Here is a 14,937-nt window from a genome sequence, read left to right as displayed (position 1 = left end):
TTAACAAAAAATAATTGTTCGTCGACGTTGAAAAACGGTCAGTGAATTCAGTCAATGTAAGCTACAACATTTTGCTCATGCCGAGATATGAACCTGGGTCGACTGCGTGTTAGACGAGGGAGCTAACGTTGCGCCACTTGATGTTTCAATCACAGATGGAAATAGGTGTCTGACGCGACGTAACTCAGTCAGTCCAGCAAATATGTGAGAAAATGCTTATACATTTAAGCCTGAGCTTTAAAAGATAACCTACAACTATAGAAGATATACAACTTAGAAGACATACAACTATGAATGTATATAGGCATACTAAGTAGGCTTAAGCCCAAATAAATGCATAAGAACAGTTTGCCCGAAGATGATGAAACTAATTTAAATTCGACAAGTTTCATCTGGAAATAATTCATAAAGATCGCTTGCCAATGTCCTTTGTTAGTTGAGCGCAGATGAATGATTTGGCCGAAACTAATTTAAATAGGCTACGACGAATTTCAGCTGAAAATAATTTTTACACACGTGGGCCTGCCTAATAGAACAACGTCGCAACGTTTTCCAAACAAACTTGCATTTTACCACTGTAAATCGCCTCCATAGACTATGCCATGCAAATGAAAAATACGTATTAAAATAAAATAAATCACATATATAATACATATTGCACATATATAAACTATATGTTTATGGTAGAATATTATTCTCATGCCTGACTGACAGGAAAACTCCCTTGCGACATCTGATGTGAGAAAAGAGAAGAGCAGTCTGAAAAAAACATGGCCGAACGTGAGACTAGCAGTATTGTCACATAAGAGCAAAATAGCTCTAAACTAGCTTGTACCGGTGTGCTTTTGATCATGTAAAAATACTGGGTGATAAAACACGCGTATTTAGGAAAAGTCGTGAACGTAGGGTCCTGGAATTTAATCGAGTGAAAAGATTATTTTATTTTTTTAATCACTGCGGTCAAAAGACCGCAGCCCAGCGGTTCTTGGTATATCTAGGTCAGACCTACACGGCGCTTCAAGTAATACGCCTCAGCGGTCAAATGACCGGCGCTTGGCGCTTCTAGTGTTAAAGGCACTGTGAACCATCACCAAATGACCTTCCCAGTTATGCTTAGACTAAGCTGCTATGGGAGGAATTGGACTGTATGTCCTGTAACGATGTCCAACTAAAGTGAATTATAGGATAGCACATTCAATTTCATGTGGTCAAACAAATATGAACACTAACATGGCTGTGTAACTAACAAGAAGTGACATTCTTTGTACTTACCCTACAGTGTACTTGGCCACAGTTGAGTACACAGCAGCTGCTGATTCAGCCTCCTCTTCCTGATCTCCCTCCATCCCAAAAGAAGGGTCTTGTCACAAATGTAAATCATACAACATGACTGACAAAACTAGACACAATTCATGGTTATGCCTATAACCTAGGACAATGCGAGGAGCTAACCAATTTGAATCAACCTGAATCAGACTCTGATCACCCTTCTTAGGGAAATGTTCTGAGGGAACTCGACTCAAAGAGAGCAGCAACAGTGTGTATGTGTGTACACACACACACACACACACACATACAGTCATGGCTGAAAGTGTGGTTACCCATGCTTAAGTTGACTAAAAAGAGGAATATAAAATCATCTTTTGAAAATTGATTTTAAAGGCTTAAAACACTAGCGTGACTACAAAGTTTTCTGCTACTAGGCAGTGACAGGTGGGCTTTTTCTAAGACACCACGCAGCACCGCAGCTTCAATACACCATAACTATAACCATGTATTTGCAGTAAGAGAAGAAGTTGCAGTAAGGTTGTTAGTTACATTGAAATTAGTTTCACATCTATTGAGGAAAATGATTATTTGCTGTGCTGCGATAACTGCTTTGAAGGGCTGCGATAACAAGCAGAGGACATACACGAACATAATGTTTCACAGAATTCCAAATCCATTGGAACAAAGAAATCTTTGGCTTGCTGCCCTCTGCATTCCTGCAACAACACCAGTGGATAAAATCAATCGATATTGTGTTTGCAATGAGCATAATTTTCTAACCGGAGGACTACGAATAGAAAATGCAGTAGCCTATGCTACAAGAAAGATGCTGTTACATCTGTAAGGATGTGTTAGACACACTCCTTTTAAAAGATTTATCCAAAGAAAAGTATTTTTATCTGATCTGGATTTCCTGTGTTTTGGCTTCTTTTCAAGAGATGTGGGGAAATGGAGCTGCCTTTGTTGTGGCAGATAGCCCGTTGACAGTTACCAGTGACAGTGGGGAGGGGACAATTATAGGTGTGACCCACCTATCTAATCTGTATGCACCTGAAAGATCACTTGGCTGTGAAGAAATCAAACTTATTTGGAAGTTTTTACAATTACTAGTGAAACCACTTTTATGTAGCCAGTACTTATGTTTACAAGATGCAGACTTCAAAAGTTTTCGATAGATATATTTATAGTGTGCTTTTTTATAAAGTTTGAAGACCTTTGAAAATGGGATTTTGTAAGGTTGTGTTTGCACCTTATTTAAATAAAAACTAATTTCTTTACATTCACTTCACTCTCATTTTCTTATTGCTTAGGACTTCTAGATTAAAACCATGTGCCACTTTTGCATGGATGTTTTCAGTTAGACAAAAAACTTAAAAATCTAAAGTGGTAGCAAACTGCCTTAGAGTGTCTGAAAGGCCTCAGACCTTGAACCCTATGAGCCCGACGGATGCAAAGTGTGTCAAAAAACACATCTATTCTTCTCTGTTACATTGCTCCGTGATTATTTGTCACAGCGAGATGAGACCTATATTGCACGAAAGAGCAGAACCAGGGCTTTCCAACGAGACTAGACATTTGTCTGTACGATCAAGTATGAAAATAAAATAAAATCATGAAGTTAAATCAAAGTATATCAAATGTACAGTCTATATTGCTCTGCGTTCACCCGCGCATCCAGGACTCTCGCTTGAATTCCTCGCGAACCCGGCATCGCACAGACATGGCACACATATCAAATGAAAGAAGAGAAACAGAGCTTTCCAAAGACATTGACCCTTTTGTGTTATAAAAACAGACGAAGTGACAAACAAATAATAATGTCATACAGCTTTGGCTACCATTACTCTCGTTTGATTTACTCCTGAAACCGCGTTCAGAAAGATATGGAACGCATGTTGAAAGAGGAGAGCTAGAGCTATCCACAGATACCAAATACAACCTTCTAGGCCATAAAACAGACGAAGTGACAGCAAAATAATAACTTCATTTAGCTCCACTTACCCCATGTTTTTGTGTGGCATAATAGCCTATGTTCATAATCCAATGTCATCATGTGTTTCTCTATGGCAAGTCACGTTCATAATATAGTTTTGAGATCCTAGCAAACTCCTGTATGGTATCTAATTCAAGACTCATATTGCATCCAAATTTGTTTGACAAATAAACACTTTTTTGCCTTTACTTTGTTCATTGCAATGCAGTAAAAAAATATTAAATGTTAATATTAATTTGTAAAGTAAGATTTTTAAATTTGTATTATTTAAAAATCTAAATCAAATCAATGCAAGTATTTATACATGATATTGTAGCAGATCTGGGTAGCCTAGACTGTGCTAAAAAAACCCTATATATATAGCATGTGTGAATGGCACCAACAATGCCCAGGATAAATGCTTCTAACTAGAGGTAGTGAAAATGCCCTTAAAACAGTCTAGGGCTCATAGGGTTAAGATCAATTTCCAAAAGATGATTTTATATACTTCTTTTTAGTCAATTTTGGCATGGGTGCCAACACTTTCAGCCATGACTGTATGTATGTGTGTGCGTGTGTGTGTGTGTGTGTGTGTGTGTGTGTGTGTGTGTTAAATGGATTACCTTGTGATGACAACATAATTTGCAGGACATGGGCCATGGTGACCAAGTGCAGCAGATGTAAGTGGTTATAGGCAGTGCTTATGGATGAAGGTTGCAGATCAACGGTCTCTTCCTGATACAAAGAAGGGATTGATAGAACCAGACCCACCTGACAGAGACCAAGACAGAGAAAAGGAGAGAATAAGGGTGAGCAATGGAGTTAATGAAACTAGAGTGAGGAATATATGCTGTATCTGTGCAGTTATACGTAGGCTGAAATAAGTTGTTTTATGAAATTTCCATTTAATAATCAAGCTCAGTACAACTCAGATGGGGGTGGGGCGTTAACTATCAATATACATAAAGGTAAAAAAATCACAACAATCTTGCAATGTTAATGAAAGTAAAAAGGTCTTAAGCTGATTTAAAACCTGTATAGTAGAGATGAGCTTCACTGATTCTAACCTCATTTGCACCACATTATATTGACAATAAGCATAAATTAAATCAGAAGCCATCATTGCTTTGACAATGAAAGGATGTCATGTAATTGCTATGTTTTGTATCATTGTATTTTACCTAACTTATTCCACATAGATGAACTACTGCAATTACTGGTTAAGTCGGTTACTTAAAGGTGGGGTAGGAGATGTTTGTAGCATGCTCTCTAGAGCCTTTTTAACATATTGCTTGAAATACTATTCACACCCCCATTGCAACCAAGTAATTAAAAGTTTTGACACAAATATTAAACACTTTAATGGCCTCTAGAACGATCAATCCAGGAAAAACACTATCCAATCATACTGAACGGACTGTTAACGATGATTGGATTCTGATGCATCTATCAAACTGCAATCTGCTCCTCCCTCCCTCTCGTGAACAAGCATTACACGTTCAGGTCCTCTGGAGGCGTGACTTTGGGGGAAGTTTGAAGAAAGGGGTTGGGACTTTCGACCTGTGTATTTTCAAAATGCAGCTTTGCTGGAATCGTTTTCCAGGATCTTCTACCCTACCTTTAACTTATTTACTGTCTATGAGTTGTGGATATAGGATATGATTTAGAGTGTGCGGTCTCCTTCATCCTCATCAACTCATCCCGCGACCAGCACCTCGAACAGGTGTGCGCTGTTCTTCCTTAAAATGTAATTGCTATCTGACATTTCTGTTTGCTATTAAAAACAAACTATACCGTATAGCCTAGCCACCTAGAAGAGTGGAATACATTTTAATTAGCAAAGATGCATATTACATGGTTCATATTACCCGTTAACCCTCAGGTGGAGTGTTGCCTTTCATTTGAGACCAATATTATGCTTCTACACAAAGGAGTTCATATGCACCAAGCATTTGATTGTCACTCTCCTATGGAGAGTTTCCATATGGAATTTAACAGCCCTATGTTGACAGATCAAAACCAAAAACAATGGTTCCTTGATATCCGTGATAACAGAAGAGCTTCGCTGTGTGGCGGTCATAATGACATGACCAGCCCTGGAACTGGCTCTTTCTCCACAGCACTAGTTTTTTTTTTTTCTACCATTATTCTATCAATACAGATGTTTACATCGATAGTCTGGTGTTATAATTTATTTACCTCGGGTGTACTGCGGAGTGGGAAAGACTGTTTTTAGTGGCAGGCTAGCACATACCGTTGAGTTGCGCTAGCCTAGCACCAGCAAACTCTGCAACTAGAAGGACTGGATGAAATGAGCTAAGTAACAAGTGAAATAACTATAATTAACTGCATTTTTCTTTACAAAAAATGTCAGTGAAATTGCTTTGGGAGCTGTAAAGTAACTTACCAAGAGGTGGAAAAAATCCACTTCTAGAATAGACGGTGACTCCTCTACATTAGCAACAGGCAGCAGGACTACAGGAGAACACCATGAAGATTGACAGTTAGAATCAAAACAGTATCAAAAGAAGCAGAAACAGCATACCATATTGTCACACTTTTCATTTTAACGCACAATGATGGCAAACAATAAATCCTAGTGATGAAAATACAGCACCAAATGAGAGAATCCGGTTTCATAGACAGACATTACAGAGGAAATGTTTGACATTTGTGACCCAGCTCCATAACAGTTCTAAGCGAACTAAATGTAAAATGTCTAACTAAAGGGCTCTAACTTGAAACTGCAGAGAAAACTAAAAACAGATACATCTAGAAAGCAGGTGCCAAAAGTATTGGGTCACCATACTGTAAATTAAGCTCCGCCTAAATGAAGATGTCACAAACGTGAAAATGGAGGGTACAAATTTGAAGACAAAGTGGAATGTCTATTTCTATCCCTGTTCAAACATTTTAAGAAAAAAATCCAGCACGGTTTAGGTCATTGTAGTGGGCCTAGACTGTAAATTAAGCTCCGCCTAAATGATGATGCCATAAAAATGCGAAAATGGAGGGTAAAAATTTGAGGGCAAAGTAGAATGTCTATTTCTATCCCTTTTCTATAAAATTAAGCAAAACAATCAATTTTAACATCCAAATCCAGCGAGAATACACAAGACACAGTACTAATTGGGCAAAACAGCCGCCTACTTTTCTTATAGAAAAAACTCTCTGGGGGTCTATTTCTCATCATCTGTTTTGTCACATTTATTTCCTTTCACTGTTGCTGATTCTCTGGTGTTCAAGTCGCAACACACATCAGGCAAAGACCAGCCCCATCTCTGTCTGTGATTGATTTAGTCTAGGATATGATCCTGTGGATCCAGTGTGAGTCTGGTCAAAGGAGAACAAACGCTTTGTTCATGGTGAGACAGCAGATGTGAGGAAAGTCTCGGTGCTCACCCTTATGATGTTAGGTGCACGTAGCTAGCGTAGTGGTCATATATATATGTCAAAGTCATGTACTGTAATTAACTTTGATAGCCCTACCTAAGGGGGTTAAGGACTTTGAACACAAGCTTACACACTGTTCAGCCATCACAAACCTGTTAACATGTTGGTGAAATGCTTCTGGATAACAGCCTGAGAACTCCTTAGCCTCTGGGCTGCAGAAAACTGAACCAGAGCCTTCAAACCTGCCAGCTGAAGCACAGTAGTCAAATCAGGCATATACACACATAGAGGCTCATCTTTCTTTTTTTTTAAAAAAAGACTATATTCTTGACATACTTGTCTGGTCTGTAAAGAGCCAAATAGGGCCTTTCCCTCCTCCACCAACATGTTTTCTGAAAGAGAGACAAAGAACCACATTACATAAAATAAAATAATATTGTATTAATGAAGAAAGTGGCAGAACACAAAATAATTACAATAAATGCTAATTGTGGTGGGCAGATGTATCAGTTTGCAAGTCCCGTCTCTATTAGTCACTGTTCGTACATCTGTCAAACAAGTCTTCACGTCTTTGCCCTTTGGGAACAACATGAAGAACACCAAAACTGATGTGCTTTACCAGAGAAAATCATTGAGAAATCAATGAAAATCATTCTAAATTGAAACCATATGGAGAGGCATGCTGTGAAAAGTGAGGAATGAAATTATTAGAAAAACACAACTTCATACCTGTTGCCTGGATGGTGTAGGCACAACTGTTCCATGACATAACAGGTACGTGTGGACACTGCTCATTGGGTGGTACCTGCAGGCCTACCCGATGAACAGTTGTGGCACATACCTGCACCATTTGCAATATGCTGTCTGAGAACTTGCGACTGGAAAAGATAAGCAGAGAGGACAAAGATAAATCTAGCAAACTGTATTGTAGTAAATCCATTTTTTTCTTATGAATTCATATAGCAAGTACAACAAAGATTCATAAATTCTGAAACTTTAGTGACATATCACAGTAAAACTGAAACTATATGTGTATCTGGAGTGAGAATCAGAAAACTCACGGCTCTTGCACACCAAAGCTGAGAATGGAGCGAAACTCAGCTTGTTCCTCTCCAAATGTGCCCAATTCAGTCACAGTGGCACTCTCACTGCTTTCCTCTGTCACACAAAAGCACACACAATATTAAGGGAGATTCTTTGTTAGAACTGTGAGAAGACATTGAATGCTACAATACAAGAGTGTCTGTGAATGTGTGTCGTAGGTAGGAGTATGTTACCAGCTTCCTGTGCTGCAACATGGAGTCCTTTGATACGAGCTATGATTATTTGAATCCAGCGCTGAAGAGTAAGGAGCTGGCCAACTATCTCAGCACTCTCGCTAAGAGAAAAAGAGAGAGAGAGAGAGAGAGAGAGAGAGAGACATTCAGAAAGAGAGACGATAAAGATAGGAAGGAAGAAGATGACAGGACAATATGACTGGTGCTACAAGAATCTAACAGGAGCAAAATGTGCAGGCATACTAGTAAGCACGCCTCAAAAAATGTGGGGTTTTAGCCAAATATGAAAAGACTAAGGCGGCATACACATTGAAACTGAGACACTTTTCCCCCTCCAAAATGCTTCATCTGAATTCCAGAATATGAGAGTCAAAAAAATTAAGTGAAAATTGGTTTCATGTTTGCTGTTCCTAACATGTTACACATGATAGCTAACTAGATAGCTAGATCCCTGACGTAGCCAAGACAGGCAGCTAAGCAATGACTTATTGTTGAAATAAATGCAACCTCAACAGTTAAACTATATTTAACTTAGAGTGCCTTGTTCTCTGTGCAAGTGCCGCCAAAGTGATGAGATAATAAGAGCCACAGCTGACGCACTAGTTGAGGGAGACAGGCTCCAGTGGAATGAGTGGGATCACCGTGTTGCATAGCGACTTGCAGAGGGGACAAAGATATTCCCCATTCTCCAGGTCAATAATCATCTCGGCATGTAGGCGATTCCGTGTGGTGTTCTGAACTGCTTCAAAGTACCTTCCATGAAAAAAGTTAAGACATTACAAGTGACTTACATAGGAATACCATAAGACACTACTGTTATTATTATCATAGCTGATCACAACAGTAATAACTAGAAAAGCACTCACTAGAGAGCGCAGACCTCCGCCTGTATTGTTCCTCCTAGGTTGTCATACATTTGAACCGGAACTATTCAGATCGCCACCACGTGGCTATACCATGCCATTACACGACTAACCGAAAAACATTAACGGCTCCAGAATCCCGACGGTGTTACGAATCACTCCCAAAATCTAATTGTTTCCTCCTTGGGTCATTTCTGACATTCCCTGAAAATTTCATCGTAATCTGTCCATTATTTTTTGAGTTATCTTGCTAACAGACAGACAAACAAACAGACAGACAGACAAACGCCGGTCCCCGATGAAAACATAACCTCCTTGGCAGTAACAAAGGTAATAATGACAACACCAACAACAATATGTATTATTACTATGATTATTATTACAATTAGTTTAGGATTAGCTGTCCAATATCAAATATGAACAGAAATCGGCAAAATCTTCATCCGGATGGCAAATCTACTGATAAATGCAGGCTGAAATAGTCTTCTTCCTCTCCGACATTTCTGCTTGTTCTTTCCATCTAGGCTATCATCATAACCAGTTTAACTACTAAGCAACCTGTCATTATCTACTACCCATTAGGAGTGTAAACAATTAATCGACAATCGATTAATTGTCAACAAGAATTTAAGAGACTAAATTCAATTAATTATCGGTTATTTGAACAACTAAGTCTAAGAGACCTGACAAACTTCAGGCAGAAAAACATAAACAAGCATGAGGCGGTCAAAACGAGTGGTGTGTGGGAGCATTTCAAACTAGAGAATGTAATTCCAAGGAAATTACGAGTGCATGAAAATGCAAAAGGTATAGTTTAATGGATGTTTAAAGTATGCTAATGTTTGCCAGCAGTTAATAATGGTAATAAGCTTATCAGCTTGCTTAGCTAACTTAGATCATGTTTGCTAGCAGTTTTGCTAACAATATTAACTATGCTAATAATGCTAACCAAGGTGATTAGTTAACTTGGCTAATGATTTTTAACAGTTATGCTAAAAATGCTAACTATGCTTACAATGCTAACAATGCTAACCAGGTTGATTAGCTAACTTAGCTAATGATTTCTAACAGTTATGTTAACAATGCTAACTATGCTAACCATGCTAACTTGCTAGTGAGGACTTTTATTTTGAAATATTTGTTGCTAGGGTATCCATGGTGGCCACTATCAGGAATAAAAAGTTATAATAATGTTGGTTGCTATGGAAACTGTCATAAACGCTTAATTTTAATGGTTGCTATGTTGGTTGCTAGGTACATGGAGTTTTCATATAGTTGACTGGAGGCATAGTTGATGATAATTGGCAGTTGAAATGGTCGAACAATGAAATAGTTGAGTAGTTTCAATGGTTAAATGATTTAATTCTGTCGCTAAAGTCATTTTGAGTGCACTACGAGGCGGCCTTCTCAGCGTCTGGCCCTGCGAACTTCAATCGGGACAGCTCTAAACTGAACTCGTCAAACATCTTGACAGAGGAGCTACCGGACTGCCTGCCTTGATGACTAGCGATCTGGATGAGTGCAGCTGCTTGGATATGACTGCAGCTGCTTGGATTTGCGTTGGCCAGGATAGGAGGGGTTTCTCGGGTCCAACGATCTGTTTTGGAGCTCTCTTCAGTAGCAGCCTTGGTGGGACTCGTGAAGGACTCAATGTTGCGCCAAGATTGCCTTTTTGGACTTATTGAGCGTTTGTCTATGTTTGTCTGACTTTACTTGTTTGTAGTGGTTGTCTAATGTCTGTCTTGATGTCTGTACAGGAACGCTGTGCGAATACGCCGCTCTGTCTGGCACCTGCCTATTTTGTGTCAGTATTTTCAATTCATTTGTGAAGCGACCTTGGGTGTCTTGAAAGGCGCTATATCAATAAAATGTATTATTATTATTATTATTATTATGAATAGTGCATTATTGCAGGATATGTAGTCTTCACAGACAGATTGTATGCTTAAAGCCTGAGAGAGAGAGAGCTGCAACAGCTCCGTTAGTTGTAGCGGAAGCCACGAAACGGTAGCCAAGTCATTGCTAAAGACACATTGAGATAAGTTTATTTTCTTGTTTTGGCAAGTAGCCGTATAATAAGCACGATAATGTATTGAACACCGGTCATTATTGGAAAATCTTGTGTTCATCCAGTCGGGAATTATTTTCCGATAATGACATGGCGTTCTATACATTATCCCTTACTTAACGACCTGACTGTGATGTCATAAAGGCTAATTTTAAGTCTATGGGGAAATTTGTAATAGTTTTTATTTAATAGTTCAAAAACTATAAAAGTTACAAAGTTGAAAAATAAATAGCTGAAGTCACCTAAGTAAGACCTACACAGCGCAGTTTGAATGAAGTTTCTACATTAAACGGTTGAAGCTGAATTAGAAGCACAAAAAGCGTTAGAAGAATAATATCAACACCGATAATAAGAAGATATCGGATAACAGTAGAGTGCATTTTCATGCACTCTAATGAATTAATGATGACAAAGACGCCCAATGCATTGTAAACTCTGCGATGCTACGTTTAAATTAAACAGCTCTACGAGACCTAAGATACCACCTTCATAACTAGCATTCAGCCATGTTGCAGGGAGAGAGTTCATTGCTGTTGTGGTGCTGGGAAGAAGAGGATTTGCGGCATGATCGAAAAATATCAGCGTATCCCATACATAATCTGTGGCGGTGGCGCAGCCTTCCTCTGCCCCTTGTTGAAGGATTGCCACATAGGAGACGGCGAGCTAAACTGTCTAGCTGTGTTGTGTGGCGAAATAACAATGGGAGCACTTAGATTCGGCACAGTAATATCTTCTCTCCAAAGTGAAATTGAAAGTACGGATATTACTGCGCCACACAATACAGTTATTCCTCTTACATGCTTAGAAATGCACCACGTTTTATTTTGTCTCACCATACTTGGTTGTGTGACTACTCATGTCACTGTATGTTAATAGGGAACATGGATGTGTTTGGTCGCTTCTAACTTCATCTCTGTTTGGATCCTACTGAATGAACCGGGCTAACTAAATGCTATCAAAGTTGCGCCACAGCCAATGAGTGCACGCATTGAAAAGCATTGAGAGGTATGTATCTACTCGTCTAAGTTAATAGTCTAATATAAAAAACGGTGTGTTCTTTTAAGTCAAAAGCCCTTTTCAGACTGAGAAACGGTACATTAGCCTTACAGAAATATCAGGTTCAGGAGGATTTCGCTGTGTGAAAGGTCGATGTGTTTTGGTCCCGGGTTGTCTGAAGCCGGGTTCAGAGGCGAGTTTTGGGAGGAGTTGCCTAGAAGCATGTCATACGCAAGTTGGGAGTGAACAATGACGTGAACAATGACGTTAACCATGCCGTGGACCTTGGGGATAAACCGATAAACACAACTGTCATGCTAGTGCTACGTGATTTAGTTTCCAAATTATGGCGGGCCACTTGTTATGTTATTTGAATGCCAAATGAGCTCCTTTTGTCTGTCGAAGTCATATTTTAGTGTGCTGAGTCCTGAATGACTGCTGCCATTTCAGTTAGCTCGTTGGCTAGTTAGCAAGCATTTGGCAAACGTCCCAAAAAGACGTGCTGGCAGACGGTTTTGGTAACATAGCAACAATAGCAAGCAACACTTGACCGAAGCGCCGAGAAAAGGAGGTTCAGGGTGCTCTCAGCGTAAAAAACGCGATTGGTGGACAGAGCAGCTAAAGTTGTCCTCGTCTCTTGTGTTATTCTGACCCGCTGTTTCCTGTCTGTCTTTTAACCTCCTGCCTTGCCAAATACGTCATCAGTCACACCCGTTCCTTTCACACTGAGCCCGCCTCAGCAATAATACTACTCCTCGAGACAGGTTCATTGTCGGGGCGGGCTGACTCCCCTCCCCGTGTCAGTCAGTGTGAAAGGAACAGCCTTAACGTTAAATTCGGCCAAATTTAGCGTTATATTTGTCAGTGTGAAAGGGGCTAGAGTCTTCCTAAAAGAGGTTGAAATGATCTTTCGCGAGAGAGCAAGGTAAATCATTTCATACTAAAAACAATACCTAATAGATTTTAAACACTAGATTTAATGTTTTTGCAATGCAAAATAACCTATGGCTATGGTTTTCATGCATGTCTGAGATAGACTGCATGCGTGTTTAAGGCATAGTGCAGGCCCGAATCTCTGACAGAAAGTGCGCAGAACTTGTTCATTTTCATAACAATATTTAATACACCTCCAGGGGGTGACACTCCCGAACCTCCTGTAACTTTTAGTTTTAAGCACATTGAAATGTCTGAACTGTCATACGTTCACCAAGCTTCTGAACTCATTCCACAAGCCTAGAACGCACTCTCGCGGCTGTAGAGAGTAGTGTTTGATATACAAGTCAGACCTGACTAAGTCGCAGGACCAGCCAAACTATAAAAAGTGTGACTTATAGTCCAGAAAATACGGTAGTTCTACTTCAATTATTAGGTCGAATTCAGCCAAAAGTAATGAAAGACGCACATTTTCCCCATTTTCCACTATAACATGACATCAAAGTAAGAGAGTTTTATGACTCACTTTTGCCAGCAGGTTGCATGCATGACATGTCCACAGCTGCCTGTGTGTGTCCCAACCACTAAACCAGGGGGCATGAGCAGGGGATAGTAGCCATCTGAGACACACAAAACACCACACACACACACACACACACACACACACACACACACACACACACACACACACACACACACACACACACACACACACACACACACACACACACACACACACAAATCATTTTGAGAAACTCATGTCATGTTTAGTAAATACAGTCATGTTACACAAAATCTTCCCTCAAGTTAAAGGAGTCATAGAATGCATTTTTTGACCATTACAAATTGATCTTTGAGCCTAAATAATGTCATATGTAAATTTGTGGGGCTGAAAACGCCCCAGGAGCACTGCTAGATCGCCTAATACAAGGTCATAAATAAGCCTTGCAATGAAACAGTTTGTTTTCCCCGCCCACTCAGCAAGTTCATGAATATTCAAATGAGATGCGCGCTGATTGGTCTATTGGCCGATATGTCCTGAAAGTTGATTGGCTCAATCCACCGGTCTGAAGCTAGAGCAAAGTGAAACTACGTTTACTGCTGGTAAATAAAGCCAAAGTCTTTGATAAAGCTATCAACAATGGATTTAAATAAGGAATACAGCCTTACATGTATAAACCGAGTCAGAAGAAGGTTCTGACGAAGATGAAGTGCAGCAGATTCCCCAACAGAATGAATGTGTTAGATTGGTAAGTTTTATCAGTACATTTCTTAGTATAGTAACTCTCCAAAGTTAGCTGTAATAACGCTAGCATTACAACGTCTCTGCCATAGACCACATATCTAGATACTAGCATCGTAAGAGCAGTTTAACAAGAATTATTAACCTAAGGTATGCAAATGAGAGGGGGTGTATCTAAAGGGGGATGGGCGCCTATTACGTGTTATCTGAGCTCTGTTCAGATTGGACCATTTCAACACGGCTGTTTCTATTTCCCAATTTGCATACGAAAGCAGGCGGGGGACGCGGTAAAGTCTTTGGTGTTGTCCTTTGGACACTGCTCGCAGCCTAAATTCAACAGGAACAAGGTGAATGTGGTTTTGAATTCTAGGACTCCTTTAAATCTAATCAGCTAATCAAGTGATTATGAAAAAAAAATATCTGGGGCTGGTTTCCCAAAGCCTGGTTTCTTAGCGCTACATAGTTTGTGATCTTTATCTTAAGCTTTACCTTAAGATTTTCCTGCATTTCCCGAAAGGTACTTTGCTACGAAAGTCTTTCGTACATCGTTCGTTGGTAAGAGTGGTCTGGAGTACTCCTAAAACTCTCTTAGCTGGACCTTAGCAATGTTCTGACTCACAACGCTAGTTGCCGCCACTGTAGCCTCATCTGAAGCACAGAAATGTCATGCGAGATCTCACACGGGAGCTCGTGTTTCCTTCGTGAGGAGCTGGAGGGGGTAAGTGTTCATAACAGTCTTCTTTTGTAAACGACGGGTTCGTGAGCCAAGTTGTTGGTGCTTCGTTTTATGTGTAGACACCTAGAGTAAGCTTCTGAGTGTAAGCTAGTTGTGAGCAACAATCACGCACAAGATACAGGAGTTGCAGCTTTATTTACTGACGAAAAACTTCACCTCAGTCACCAGCCCATCTAACTATTAGTTT

The 14,937-nt window shown here is 39.7% G+C and overlaps 1 protein-coding gene across 1 annotated transcript in view; it reads right to left on the bottom strand.

Moving 5' to 3' along the window:
- Window positions 1-14,937, bottom strand: part of ubr1 (ubiquitin protein ligase E3 component n-recognin 1) — a 144,131-nt gene that overhangs the window by 33,615 nt on the left and 95,579 nt on the right. Inside the window, exons 31-40 of the mRNA XM_062537372.1 lie at window positions 13,298-13,391; window positions 8,512-8,664; window positions 7,912-8,012; window positions 7,696-7,792; window positions 7,364-7,512; window positions 6,971-7,026; window positions 6,787-6,883; window positions 5,649-5,716; window positions 3,865-4,012; window positions 1,273-1,360 (exon numbers count right to left, since the gene is read on the bottom strand). Coding sequence (XP_062393356.1) covers window positions 1,273-1,360; window positions 3,865-4,012; window positions 5,649-5,716; window positions 6,787-6,883; window positions 6,971-7,026; window positions 7,364-7,512; window positions 7,696-7,792; window positions 7,912-8,012; window positions 8,512-8,664; window positions 13,298-13,391 — 1,051 coding nt within the window. The remainder of the gene's footprint in view (window positions 1-1,272; window positions 1,361-3,864; window positions 4,013-5,648; window positions 5,717-6,786; window positions 6,884-6,970; window positions 7,027-7,363; window positions 7,513-7,695; window positions 7,793-7,911; window positions 8,013-8,511; window positions 8,665-13,297; window positions 13,392-14,937) is intronic.

Source organism: Sardina pilchardus, chromosome 5 (genome assembly GCF_963854185.1).
Source record: "Sardina pilchardus chromosome 5, fSarPil1.1, whole genome shotgun sequence".
Classification (NCBI taxonomy): domain Eukaryota; kingdom Metazoa; phylum Chordata; class Actinopteri; order Clupeiformes; family Clupeidae; genus Sardina; species Sardina pilchardus.
Note: the sequence above shows the minus strand (reverse complement) of the source record. Positions and strands in the feature narration are given on the sequence as shown.